General features: G+C 45.1%; 1 protein-coding gene across 1 annotated transcript in view; it reads right to left on the bottom strand.

Moving 5' to 3' along the window:
- Nucleotides 1-13,224, bottom strand: part of POLE (DNA polymerase epsilon, catalytic subunit) — a 55,994-nt gene that overhangs the window by 20,420 nt on the left and 22,350 nt on the right. Inside the window, exons 22-32 of the mRNA XM_088143845.1 lie at nucleotides 12,360-12,452; nucleotides 9,892-10,036; nucleotides 9,169-9,326; nucleotides 8,751-8,946; nucleotides 7,902-8,116; nucleotides 7,579-7,681; nucleotides 7,313-7,393; nucleotides 6,382-6,504; nucleotides 5,194-5,412; nucleotides 3,455-3,664; nucleotides 1,280-1,423 (exon numbers count right to left, since the gene is read on the bottom strand). Of these exons, the coding sequence (XP_087999971.1) occupies nucleotides 1,280-1,423; nucleotides 3,455-3,664; nucleotides 5,194-5,412; nucleotides 6,382-6,504; nucleotides 7,313-7,393; nucleotides 7,579-7,681; nucleotides 7,902-8,116; nucleotides 8,751-8,946; nucleotides 9,169-9,326; nucleotides 9,892-10,036; nucleotides 12,360-12,452 (1,687 nt within the window). The remainder of the gene's footprint in view (nucleotides 1-1,279; nucleotides 1,424-3,454; nucleotides 3,665-5,193; nucleotides 5,413-6,381; nucleotides 6,505-7,312; nucleotides 7,394-7,578; nucleotides 7,682-7,901; nucleotides 8,117-8,750; nucleotides 8,947-9,168; nucleotides 9,327-9,891; nucleotides 10,037-12,359; nucleotides 12,453-13,224) is intronic.

The following is a 13,224-nucleotide window of genomic DNA, read 5'->3' as shown; positions in this document are numbered from 1 at the left end:
CAGTCTTACACAGGCCAATGCACTGGAGGTAAACTTCAAAGGAATGTTTTTGATGACCTGGGAAAGAGCAACCTGAATTACCAAACGAGAGAGTTTAAAGTGGAACAGAGAAAGGTGAATGGAATTCCAAAGGAGTGATAGTCACTGAAAAATCCTAACACCATGGACGTGGAAGAAAGCAGTTCTAATGACCAGCCAAGTCTGTGCTATGTCTATCTTCCTGACAGAGAACAGCATTAATTACATCTAATAGCCTCTGAACCCTCTGATTTATCAAGAGTAAAAGGTTTTGAGGTAAGAGACATGGAGGCCCATAAGAAAGGTTACTGGAGAAGGAAGGTCTTCAAGAAGCAGAAAAAAGAAAAATGCAAGAGGTTGGAGAGTAGAAGCATGTACAAGTGAGGGCATTCCAAGAAATCGAGAGAGATTTGTGCTGCCTACACAAGAGGCAACAAGACAAAACTACGTGTCTGCAGAATATAAAATAATATATTTAGGTCCAAAGGGAAAGTAGGGGCTTTATCACTCACTGGAGGAGGAACAAACACTACTATTAACTCCTGGGCCCAAATGTAAAAAACAAAAACATGAGTGACAAAGGAAGAAGCTGACAGGCTTAGTGGTGGGGTGCCCAGTAATCTGCAGACAAATGCAGCAGGGAAGCTGGAAGTCTCGGCAACCAGAGGCTCCACTGTTCATATGCATTAAGGCCCAGGGCACGGGCGATGAAACTGAATGTTTCATATTATCAGGACTGTACAAAATAGTTTACCCAGAAGAAAAAGATGGGTGGCAGTTCCCTGGAAAAGATAACAAAATATTCACAGAGGCAAGCCATGATAACAATTCTGGATAACTACTGGAATCTATGCTAGGAAATTGATTTCTGATCATTTAGAAAAGGTTGATAGATGTGAAAGTGGAAGGAACTTTGAGGAAAAAGTGGCCATCCCTTCTTGAAAACTGTGACAATGAGAACTGGATCTGCTCAGGGTTAGGAGAAAGAGACAGGAAACTAAATTAGTTTAATTTGCTCAGGACTCTAGGGCCAAATAGATTGTAATGCGAAGTGCTAAAACAGATTGTGGATGTTACTTCAGAGATATCTCCAAGAGCTGATGAAGGGCTGGGCAAGTGTTACCCTTGTCTCCAAAGAGGAGAAAAAAATAGAGTGTGAAATCTGCTGGCCAGCCAGACTGACGTCAAAACTAGGCACAATTCTAGAAGAGATGGGAAATTACATGCCATTCACTAGGAACCAACATTAAGTTTAACATACCTTTTTATAGACTGTGCTCTCTTCAGGTTTAGGGACACGCTGATTGATGTAGAAGATACGTGGGACATTCAGTTTAAGGCAGTACAGATCGCTCCCAATCACAGCCCACAGCCTGAAGAGACCTGGCTGGCTGGTCTCAGCAATCTAGGGAAAAAAAAAGTGATAAGAACCAAAGAAAGGCCAGGTCTGCAATCAAGAGGAAAATCTTAATCTTGTCAGCCGTGGGGAATTTTTGGAGAAAAGGCATGAGGCAAATGTAAATTTATACTTGGTATTATTAAAAAAATACTGTTCAAATAAACACAACACTGTTATGATCAGCATTCCATGTATTTGGTAACAAACTAAAATAAACAAACAAAAGTTATTGGCCATAGTTGATGGATGACATCTTAAAGAAGAGCAGTTTGTGTTCCTGAAGGTTATTCCTTCCACTGTTAGGGCTGCCCCAATGCCCTGTGATTTGAAGAATGGTGCTCTGTCTAGTCCAGCTTGAATGTTGCTATTTCCAACCACACAGTTGCTCTTCTCTGCTCCTAACTTTTCTTGTTCAAGTCCCCCCTGCTTTCTACCAATCCCGTCTCCTTTTTTTCATGCCCTCCTGCTTCCTTGATCTCTCCTCTTGCTGCCTTTCCATCATATGTAGGCGTTGTTTCAATGATTTGCAGATCTTACTGCCTATATGCTGTTGCCGCCAACTACAAGAGAAAAATCTTGGGCTGATGCTGTCCTGCTGAACATGAGAGAGAGGTATTTCATGAGCCAAGTGCCCTTTGAGTTCTAAACAAAACAGCCTTCCTTCTCCATAGGGAATTTCACCTCTCCTCAAAAAGCAGGACTATTTGGTGATTATTTTTAGAGCACAAGAGCCTCTAAGCTCTTGTTTGCCATACATAGTGTCTTTTCTGAGCGGGATGAAACATCTCAGGAAGCAACCTTTACACGTATTCCCACAGAGTGAAAGAAGAAGCTGAAACAATGCTGAAATAGATTACATATCTCTACTTTGGATTCTGGTTTGACCAGACTGCCTTGTCTTTTTAGTTACACAGCAGAGGGCAACTTTGTGACCACCTAGAGGCTACAGAAGTGAAAGAGAAGGTAGCCCTGGCTGACTCAGCCTTCTCAACTTGCCAGATCATGCAATGATATTCTCCTGATGATGGTGCTGCTATGATGCTCCATGCATGACAAAGCAGGTGTCAGGAAGAGAGTCATCCAGCCAAGGGCTTGTTCATGCAGTCCCAAGTTCCAGAGAAAGAAGGCTCAGAGGAGAAGCTGCAGAGAAGCTGAGAGGACAGACAGCCTGGCCTCTTGGGAGCAAAGTGATATAATGCCACATCATAACCTTTGGGTGCAGGACCTCCATGGAGCAGTTTCCCATACATATGGTGGAAAGAGTATCTGGAGCAGCTCAGTCACCAGGCATGTTATTATTAAAGCTATTGGGCGGTGCCAGTTTTAGGACATACATTTGGACAAATGTTGTCTTTACTACTATTGTTATGCATTTTATATAGCGATCTGAGCCTTCCAACCTCTTCTGAATACTGGAGTAACCTTAAATTTTAAGATGATGATCTCCATATTGCAAACAGGAGACAGTTTATCAAAAGAGCTTATGGCCAGGGAATTTCTGTCCCATCTTTACAGCTTAACTTCAGGCTCTGTCTGCCAGATGCGATGACAAGATGCTGGATTTGCAGAAGGTAGATACCTGCACTGTGTGCATGACCAAGTACAACGAAATGGCAGGAGTACCCACTGAAGGTGAGCAGATGTTTGGATTATTTTTCCAAGATGCTACAAATGCAAGCAAGGAAAAGAAATGAGAGCAGCTTAAGGTTCCCTAATAAAGGGCAACAGACTCTAAGGAGGAATAATCTGAATTTTGCATTGAAGTAGAAACAGTAGCAAAGAAAAGGCACAGAGAACCATCTAAGGAATCAGAAATCAAGAATGGACTCCTGCTCCACAAACTGTTGGCCCCTCCATTACAGGACGCCTCCCATTACGATGGGGCAGACAGGAATCCCTCCTGCTTTCTCCAGCAAGGGATTCTGGGAGTTGAAGTGCAACACAGTTGGAGGATATCAGGTTACCGTACAGACAGTTGTGCCCACATTTAATGTTGTATCTTGCCCATGGTCCTCAGCAAAGGGGATGCTTTCCTACCTGTACTATCTGCCAGGGCATGTCAAGGATGCTGCGTGCTGTCTTGCGCAGATAGTCGCTCAGTCCCTTGGAGGGCCCGGCCCGAATCAGTCCGCCACCTGCCACTGCCTCTCCATCTGCCAGCCTCCGCTTCTTCCGGCGCTCCTGGCGCTGACGAGCCTGCAGCTCCCACTTTTTCTTATGGTAGCAGAGCCAGAGCAGGCGCTCCTCCTGTGGCAGAACCAACAAGGTGGATGCAACTGTTGGGAGGGACTACAGACTGCTGCAAAACAAGCTCAAGTGCTTTAGCTCTGGGACGAGAATTCTGAAATATTTCATCTAGACCAGGGGTGAGCAGCCTTTTCTGGCATGGGCGCTACGCTTTTTCTCCGCGCTGAGAAAAGCCCATCTGAGTTGAAGGCTCAGAGGAAGCAGCCAATTAGTTTGGGGCTTTAAGGGACAAAATGGGCGTCTTAAGTTTTTGCAGAGGTTTAAGGCACTTCCGAAATGGGGAAAGCAGCCTGATTTGGCAGGAGAAGGGTTCAAGGAGTACCATGGGGACCTTAAGGCTCTGCAAAGCTTAAGGCACTCATTTCACCCCTTAAGTCCCCAACTTTCCCCAAGGAAGAAAGCTGAGTTTGAAAGTGTTACCCCTTCCCATCTTGATCTTGCATCTCTCATTACTTCTTCTAATCTTTTCACAGCTTCAACAGCAGGAGTGACAACTAATCTAAAATAAAGGGCTCCATACCAGGCAGGGTAATTTATTGGTAAAACATAGCAGTATTAGAAAATAAATCATCTGAAAGCTTTCCTAGTCTGTCAGGGAGAATGGGAGCCATGAAAGAAAGGATAAGTGAAGGGTAAAATGAAAAGAATTGAAGGAAAAAAGTAAATAAACAAGTTTAGCTGGAAGCTTCTGCAGCAGTTTGCTTACAGGAATGGCAGGACAGAAAAACCTGTTGGGAGACTGCTTTCTTCTGCACACAAGGGGTTACCAAAGTTTTTGTTCCACCAGAACTAAGGACGATGGCAACTCAGCTAACAAGATAAACTCAGATTGGTTTATTTTTGCAGCACCTTGAGATCCATTTCTAATTGGACCTCAGATCATCAGGCACTCTGTCTTATGGCCCTGAAGCTTGATCTGTTCTCAACCCAAAGTCAGAAATGATGTTCCAGTATGCAAAGGGTTCCTAGAAGATAAATCCAGACAGTCAGGGGAGGTGGCAGTAGACTATATTTGGTAACACTGGGGGGGGGGGCGGGGGGGAGGGAGGAGGGTCTCTGCCCACCCTGCGAAAAGAGGACTGTAAAGGCAACCTGAACAAGAGACAGGCGAGGGGAGACTCCAGGATAAAGGCATCGATTCACTTAGAGTTTAACTGACAAAGGTGGTTCTGTAGATTCCGTTAACAGCATTACCCATTTGTTAGGCGGCAGCAACCACACCGTACACAGGCTCATTTGATGCTATAAATACAGCTTTTAAAACAGAAGCCAGAAACACGTCAAATGCAAGCCCATGCCTGACTCTCCTTGAATGGGAACAGTGGCTCTTCACGGTGCTAGCCAAGCCCATCTGAGCAATGGTCAAAAACGTCCAACAACTTCCTTTTTCTGAGGCTGTCTCGGGGGTGAGGAGCCAACAGCTTTCCCACCGGCCAGCCCCAGCCCCAGAGCAATCCCTGCTGCTAATTTGCTGAGAAGATTTTGGCCTGTTCTCTGAGGCAGTTGCAGTCCCGAGAAGGCTGACTTACCTTAGTGGTACCGGAGGGTGGTGGGGGTCCCAAGATCTCCCTCCAGGACTGGGTGAGCTCCAGAGCTTGGGACTGCTGCTGGCTCTCCTCTGCTGTGGGAATCCGTTTACGCTTGCTTGATAGAGGGAGCACTGGGTGTGGAGGCTTGGTGGCTCCAAAATCCTCCATATCGGCCACCTGAATATTTGGGGTATTCTCCTGGGGTATGTTAGTGAAGACCTATGGGGAAAGTCCAGCAGATGGCTACATAAAGGAAATGTTTGAGTTATGGCAGAGCTCTCAAATAACTGAATCATATTCCCACTGCATTAACAGCTGTGGACTTGAATTACACAGCATTCTCCAATACCTCTAACAAAACCCGTGACTTCTTAAGAAGAAAAACACATTAGACAATCATATGGCGTTTGTCCTTGTCCTGCCCATAAGCCCCAGATGTCAGAGGCTATGGCAGGGAAGTGCAAGTTTGTTATCCAAGGTACAACCCACTCCTACAAAGTAAGGAGAACCCCCCAACCCCATGTAGTCCTGAGCCAATCATAGGAGGGCTGTATCAATCTATCATTGGTCCCAATAGAAGAGAATGTCCATAGCTCAGGGTTGAGCTGTGGAGTCCTTGGGGTTCTCTGAGCTTGGTTCTTTTCTTGCAAACGTTTCATTACCTGGGTAGGTAACATCTTCAGTGCTAGGCTAGCACTGAAGATGTTACATAGCCAGGTAATGAAACATTTGCAAGAAAAGAACCAAGCTCAGAGAACCCCAAGGACTATCACTGGTCCTTTTAATCTACCTGGCAGCCAACATGATCCTCTCCCACCATGCTGCCCTACCAAGTAGTGCTTTTACCCATCTCCAAGTGTTAAGCCTGCTCAGCCACCCTTCTCTGTCCAACTGGCTGCCTTAGAGCCCTGGGCAGCTGGTTTCCCCATCTGCACACACCCATAAGCTTGTTCCTTGAAACAGGAAGGAATTGGTGGTTACTAGAGACAGATCGCTTACCAATCCTGAACCCACTCTTATCCAAAGGCCAGCTGAAATCTAGATCACATTAGGGAGAGGGACAGCGATTCTGACATGCCAACCTTGCCTTTTAAATTTACGATGACAAAAAACTGATAAAAGCTTATGAAACCATAGGGTTATTTTTTAAAAGTTCTTTATTCACCCTGTGTAATCTGCCACTCTTACCTGTCTTTTGCCTTCGCTGACAAAGAGCTCACTGATTTTTTTCTGCTTGTACACATCATTCTTCTCCAGCAGCTTCTTGTGCAGCCAATCAGGGTGACGGACACGGGGAACCGGATTCTTCACCTGCCAAGACATCTCATGTTTACCGCTTGCTTGTTTTCATTTCCTTCCCCTGCTCCAGTGAGGATGCTACTATTTTGTTTGTCATAAGCAAGCAAATGACGACAGCAGCGACACTGGATTTAGAGTCATCTTCTGCCAGAGAGCCAATGTTTCATGCCTCAAATCCATTTGGATGGCAGTATGGACTTGGGTTTGGGGTGTGTGGAATTTTGTGCAGAATCTCTAGATCGTTCCTCTGTATGGCAAAGGATTCATCTTTTACACATTTGCTCTAAAATCTTATGGTTGTTCTTGCAGAATTCTTTTATTTGATATGGTTAAAGATCTTGTTGTCACTGGTTTTAGATTATGCTATAAGGCTGGATACATTATAGAACAATAAAACAGCAAGATTCAGACAAGACTGGAAAAGTAAACTCTACAAAAGAAGTTTACAGAACATGTTCTTCTGAACGTAGAATTTGGATATATTAAAACAATAGGCAATTTACTAGCAGCCTAAATTGATTATGGGGAACTAGTTTGGGAATGACGGTGCCTGAAGATTGGGAATCTTTCTCTTTAAACTCCACCCCCCCCCCCATTTTAAAAGTCCACTCTCTCCATACATCACCATCACCACCATCTCTCAATCTGATCCCAGTTTCAAGCAGCAGTGCACACAGCTAAGATGTTTATCAGCAGTGTGACAGCTTACAGCTCGTGATGAGATCAGAACAACACTACAGGAAAGGATGACCTCTTGTGCCTTCAGAGGGCATGGAAGAGTCCAGACTCTCACTAAGGATTCACTCCCAAGTGTAATTACCTGCTGCAGTGCTGCTGGGATGGTGATGATCTTTTGGATGGTGCTGCCCAGTCGTTCAGTATAATAGTCCCAGTCTAGGATCTGCAGAGAAACAGACAACTCTGATTAAGTCCAAGGGGATAAAATTGAGTTACCTGAGCTAAGGCTTGGGGGATTAAAGTCGGTAACCACAGGTACATTCCAGTAATCCTGGGAAGCTACGGCCTCTCAAGAGCCATGAATCTGAACAAGAACCAGATCAATTCAATTCACCCTAGTCGGCTCACCGTTCGGATGTCAAAATCCTGTAGTGAAGGACTTTTCAGCCACTTCCGGAGATAATGCCTGCGCACAGAGAGCTCAGCCTGGAAGATGGCAAGTGGGATGGCTCTGGATGGAAGATAGAACAGATTAGTTCTCCTCAAAGCCAGTTGGGAGATGAGCATAAAATCACCTGAAAACTTTTTCTGCCCGCAAGTCTGAGCTTGTGCCAATCTCTTGAGCCTGTCTCAGGAAGAACACTGACCGTATCCCTTTAGGATCTGTCCTGTGTTCCATTCCATCCTGAAAATGAGAATAAAAGCCCCCACTCAAAAAAGCTTGGATATACCTCTCTGTAACTGGGGAGCCTTCTGGTTTCTTTGAGATGATAAATCGACAGCTCAGACCTGCATCCTTCACCATCTGGTCCCCAAGAAACTCAGCTAAGCGCTTGGCTGTGCTGATAGAAGTGGATTTTTGTTCTCCATAGTCCTCCAGCTTCCGAGACATGGATCTGTTCTCCGAGATCAACTCAAACAACTCAGAATCAGGCATACTGGCTGCCTGGAAGGGAAAAGACACATTTCTTTTCTGTAGCTGTAGATCTAGGCATTGTTAACTATGGATTCACATGTATGGGTTCAGTGCCCGTATCAAGCTACGTACAGCTCCATCCTTCATGGCTCCTGGTCCTCTCGCTGTACTACACTTGAACACCCAACATATTCAACCATGGATGCAAAAAGAAGCAGCACTATACCAACAGTAGCAGAACAGTAAAGTGGGCTCTGTAATCCAGATTAATTTATTCTCCTTATTTTGGTCTCTGAGCAGTCCCATTTATGGGTAGAATAGCAATTGTATTTATTAGCTGAAGAGGCAAATAGTAACTTTAAAAATCCTAAACAGTTCTGAAGGACTGTTTTTCACTACAAACCTAATTATGCATTAAGAGCTGCAGGAAATGCCCTTTTGAAAATGCCTCTCCTTTCCCAACTGTTCCAGGAGATAGAGGTCTCTTTCCAGAAGTGAATTTTCCAGAGCAAGAAGTGATTTGCAATGTTCCAAAGACCACGAAGCTATATGAGGACTGACTGCCCATATGCAGTCATCTCATCTCCATCCCAGATGCACAAAAGCACTGTAGGGATAAACCTGGCCATCTGCTACAGGAAGAAATCCGAGTCCTAACTCCCACCTTACTGTACAGCACATCGAGCCAGTAATCAGCTACTTTGGCGACCGAAGCGTAGACCTCCTCCAAAGTTGTGCCCTTCAGGAAGGCCTCAAAGACCGATGACTGGAAGATTTTCACCAGCTGTAGCTCTCCCCGTCGCTTCACCTCAAACCCCTTCAGCTCAGCCAGGGAACCGTCTTCATTAAACACAGCATATCTGAGGGACAGCAATCATCAGCAGGGCCGAGACAAACTTCCTCCCTCCTACCCACGGCTAGTTTTTTGGGGGCAATATCCGATTCCAACTTCCCTGCAGAATCCAGGCACACAAGCATGCTTGGCCACCAGGTTTCAGTACCTTCCAGCCTCCACTGTCCCACCTGCCCTATCTAAGGACACTCCTTCCTAAAACTCTGTCTTCCCAGTCCTAGTCTCTTACCTTTTCTTCAGCTTCTTGCCCTCCTCCTTGGAGGCTGGAAGAATCATAGCCAGGTAGGGCCCATCTACTTCAAAAAAGATACTGTTCTCCGAGCGGGAAACGTACTTGAGGGATGCTGGGTCCACAAGCTCCTGGTACTGATTGTTTGTAAAACCCTCCTGTACAGAAAGTGGAGACACAAACAGCCTTTGGCACCATTTATGTTATTTCTGCTAAAGAAAGAGAAGGCACATATACATACACGCAGTATTCAAGCTTCGTTCCAGTCATTTGTTGTATATTTTGTGAACCAGGCCATCATGGTAGCCATTACACAGTTTATTTTTTCAAGCATGCATATTATGTGAACACAAGAATTGCATTTTGTTAACCATACTTTAGGCCGAGGTGCTCTAAGGAACCAGTCTATCAGTTTCCTGTCTGGTCTTACATGGTCCCAAACTATGAATATTTTACATTTGCCTTCCATTGATTTTGTCTAGCTGAGATTGTCTATTCTGATCAGCAGCAAGTTTCTAGACAAGAACCTTTCCCAATTTATGCAATATAGAATACTGTAAATGTTCTAAGAATCTCATAATTATAATTAAGTGTTGTGCCCAGAGTAATGAGACTTTCTTGATGGGCCCTTAATATGGATGCTGGATACTGAACCACGACAACTGACTGTATCCTGTGCCTCCATCTCTTGTGGAGAAAAGGAAGCAGCATGAAGCTCCTTACCTTCACCATAATGTTCAGCATTGCCCCTGGATAGGAGATGGTCACCTTGGGTTTCTTGGCACTGACTGACTTGATGACAAAGTTCTCTGGAAAGCTATTTGGAAGTACACACCATATCCCATCTGTGTCAAGCTCCAAGGGTCTCCTGGAAAGGAGAAAACAGGAGACCATGTTCAGATGACAGGTCACAGAATGTCATACAAAGGCCAAACACTACCAACACCATGGTGGCTAACAGGTGTATTCTGAAACCTCTGTGTTCTGCCTGAATAGCTGAAAAGACTTCCCTAACTAGAACAAAGCAAAAACTGGATCAAAGGGAGGATGCCCTTGGGTTCCACTCAGCTCCAGGGAATAGCATCCGTGCAGTTTTCCTGGCATATTACAGAAGTGGCTTGCCATTGCCTCCTTCCGAGATGCTTCTTTTATTTCTTTCCTGAAAACAACAAGAATTACACATGCTAGAAGGGCTGGTTGTTTGCTCTTCAGGAAACTCTACTCCCCAGTTTATCATGGAAGATGGGGAATTCTTGAATTGGACACAGGGAATATGGGAGGAGCAGCACCACCAAGAAGCCTCCCAAAGGAGAGAAGGAGACCAAGTGGAGGGGAAAAATATATGGAGGAGAATGACGCAAAGAACTGTCAAGAACTGTTCCGCTCAGGAGCTTCAGAATAGACTCCAGGGCCTCACTGACGATGATCTCACTGGACAGGTGGTTGAACAGCAGCTGCCACAAGCCTTGGGGGCTGAGGAAGAGGACTCTACAAGCTTTACAAGGGAAGGGTTCCTGCCTCTGCCTTGACAAAGAGGAAATGATGGGTGGTGGAAACTGAAGACTCTACTAAGAGGGACAATCTGCTGGCTGGACAGGCTATGAGGAGAACCGAGCTGCGTTTGGGGCACACATGGGATGTGAAGGGAAGATTCCCAGGGTCCACTGACAAACACCTCATCCTACTAACTCACCTAGGAACAAATGACCTGGCCGGACACAGCCGTGAAGGCACTACAAAGGGCTATGAAGCCCTGGGCAGAATGATGGAGCTGGAGGCACAGGAGATGTTTTCTTTCTTTCTCTCTTGTCAAAGGACACAACCGAGGGAGAAGAAAGGAATAATGGAAGAGAATAACTAGCTATGCAGATGGACCCAATGTGAATGGCCTGGAAAATGGGATGTATTTTCAAGATGAGGGACTGCTGGGAACTGGGAAGTTTGTTTGGAAACCATACTGTAAACATGATCTGGAGGGATTTAAACTGAATTCTGTGAAGGAGGGAGAAGAGAGCTCAGAAAATAGTGTGGTCCAAGTACTGGCAATGGGACTGGGAGGGGTCTGCAGGATGTGATGGTGACCAATAAGTATTGCATAAAAACATAAGGGAGTAGGTCAGGTTATGTGACTCACATATGTCTTATTACAAATGCAGGGGAAAGAGAAGAAGGACTTTAAGTCCTAATGCAGAAAGGTAAATGACATTTAATAGGTGTTACTGAAACGAGGTGGAATGAAACCCAAGTGGAATACAAGGACTGAAAGCTAGAACTTATGGTAAAAGAACAGTAGAGAAGTGGTATTATGTATGAAGGAAATGCACACATCTTGGTATCCAGGAATTTGAGCATAAGAGACTACTCATGAATAGAATGCAAGGAAGGGAAAATAACAATATTTTTGCGCAGGTGTGCTATAGACCTCCAAGCCAGGCAGAAGATTTGGATAAAGGGAGGAGAGGCTAATTGCTTAGACACCTGTTAGAAAATCAACTTGGCCAAGGAGAGCAAGATCCCCCACAATTCCTCAGTGGTCTTTCTGCCTTATTTCTCAGATTGAAGAGGAGACAAGGGGACCACGGAGCATGTATAGAGGGAAGGAAGAGAGATAAGGCGCTTGGAAGGAAAAATGATTATGAGGAACAGCTGGAAGCACTGGACCTGTTTAGCCTGGAGAACAGAAAATTACAGGGAGAAAGGGATCTGAAAGGTGTCATGTAAAAGACAAGGTAGGGTTGTTCCAGGACAAGAAACAAGAGGTTTAAATTACAAGGAAGTTCCCTAATGGTAAGAGCTACTCAACAGTGGAATTCCTGACTGCCTCGGGAGTTGGTGGATTCTCCTTTGCTAGATGTGTTCAGTGAGGTTGGATGGCCCTCTGTTGATTCTTCCACTGAACTGGATTAGGTGAAGCCTAAGGCCCCTCCAACCCTTGAACTGTGTGATTCTATGATTTCCATTCTAGTCCCTGAGCAAAGGCAAGAGGCCGGACTTGTTCCAAATGATATCTTCCAACTGGAAAGAGCAGACAGTCGGAACTGGGCTCTTCCTGCTGAATCTATCAGGTAAACAGAAGGAGAAAAGCTTTCTGGGGCTTTTCTGGGGCAAGATAATGACTCCACTCTCAGAATTTCCTCCTGTTTATCTGCTAACCTTCGCAGCCGCTACAAGCAGCTCGTTCAAGGACTCACCCAATCTGTTCAATTAGTTCTCTGGCCTGGGTAATGATATTTGCACCAGTGAAGCAGACAATGCCAGCCATTTCCATCGAATACCACCGGGCCCTGTGCAAGGGAGAGAAAATGCTGGGTAAGAATGGGTCCCAGGTTCCATGCCTGGAGTTGCAACACTGCCTCCGTGAGTAGGTTTCAATGATCTGCGCCGTGAAAGTTAATCTGATCCAAAGATGCCTGGAGGCTTGATACAAGACAGCCGCTCAGAACACAACCTGGGAAGTTGGAAATTCAAATGAAAAAGCCTTTTCGGTGGTAGCGCTGTTTGTGGAATGCTTTCCTGAGAGAGTTGGACAGCAAACAACATTCAGGTCTTTCTGCTGCTAGGCGAAAAGCTTCCAATTTCCCCAGGCTTTGTAGAAAATGATTCAGAGTTACTAAATGTTGATTAGCTACTGGTTTTATGGTTAGAATAGCTGGTTTTTTCTCTACGATGTTGCCTTTTTTATACTGGTTTTAGAACTTTATATAAGGCAGGGTTCCTCAACCTCAGCAACTTTAAGATGGGTGGACTTCAACTCCCAGAATTCCCCAGCCAGCTATGCTGGGTTGAGTTGAAGTCCACCCATCTTAAAGTTGCTGAGGTTGAGGAACCCTGATATAAGGAGATCCTATTAATAGATTTACACACTGTCCAGGGAAATGTGCTTATCGGATAACCTTAAAGTGCAGTAAATAAAATGTCACTACAGGTATGCTAGCAACGAAGCATTCTTTTAGCCTCACCTGCTCCATCTGCATATTCCTGACATTTTATTCAGCACAGCCAAGGACAGAGTCTACTGGTGACCATCACACCAAGGATAAACCCAAGGAGAAGTAA

The sequence above is a fragment of the Python bivittatus genome, unplaced genomic scaffold, assembly GCF_059951505.1.
Source record: "Python bivittatus isolate LINGU-HERP-01145 unplaced genomic scaffold, Pbiv_v1 ctg000390_np1212, whole genome shotgun sequence".
Lineage (NCBI taxonomy): Eukaryota > Metazoa > Chordata > Lepidosauria > Squamata > Pythonidae > Python > Python bivittatus.
The sequence above is the reverse complement of the archived record's forward strand: the minus strand, read 5'-3'. Positions and strand labels throughout refer to the sequence as shown.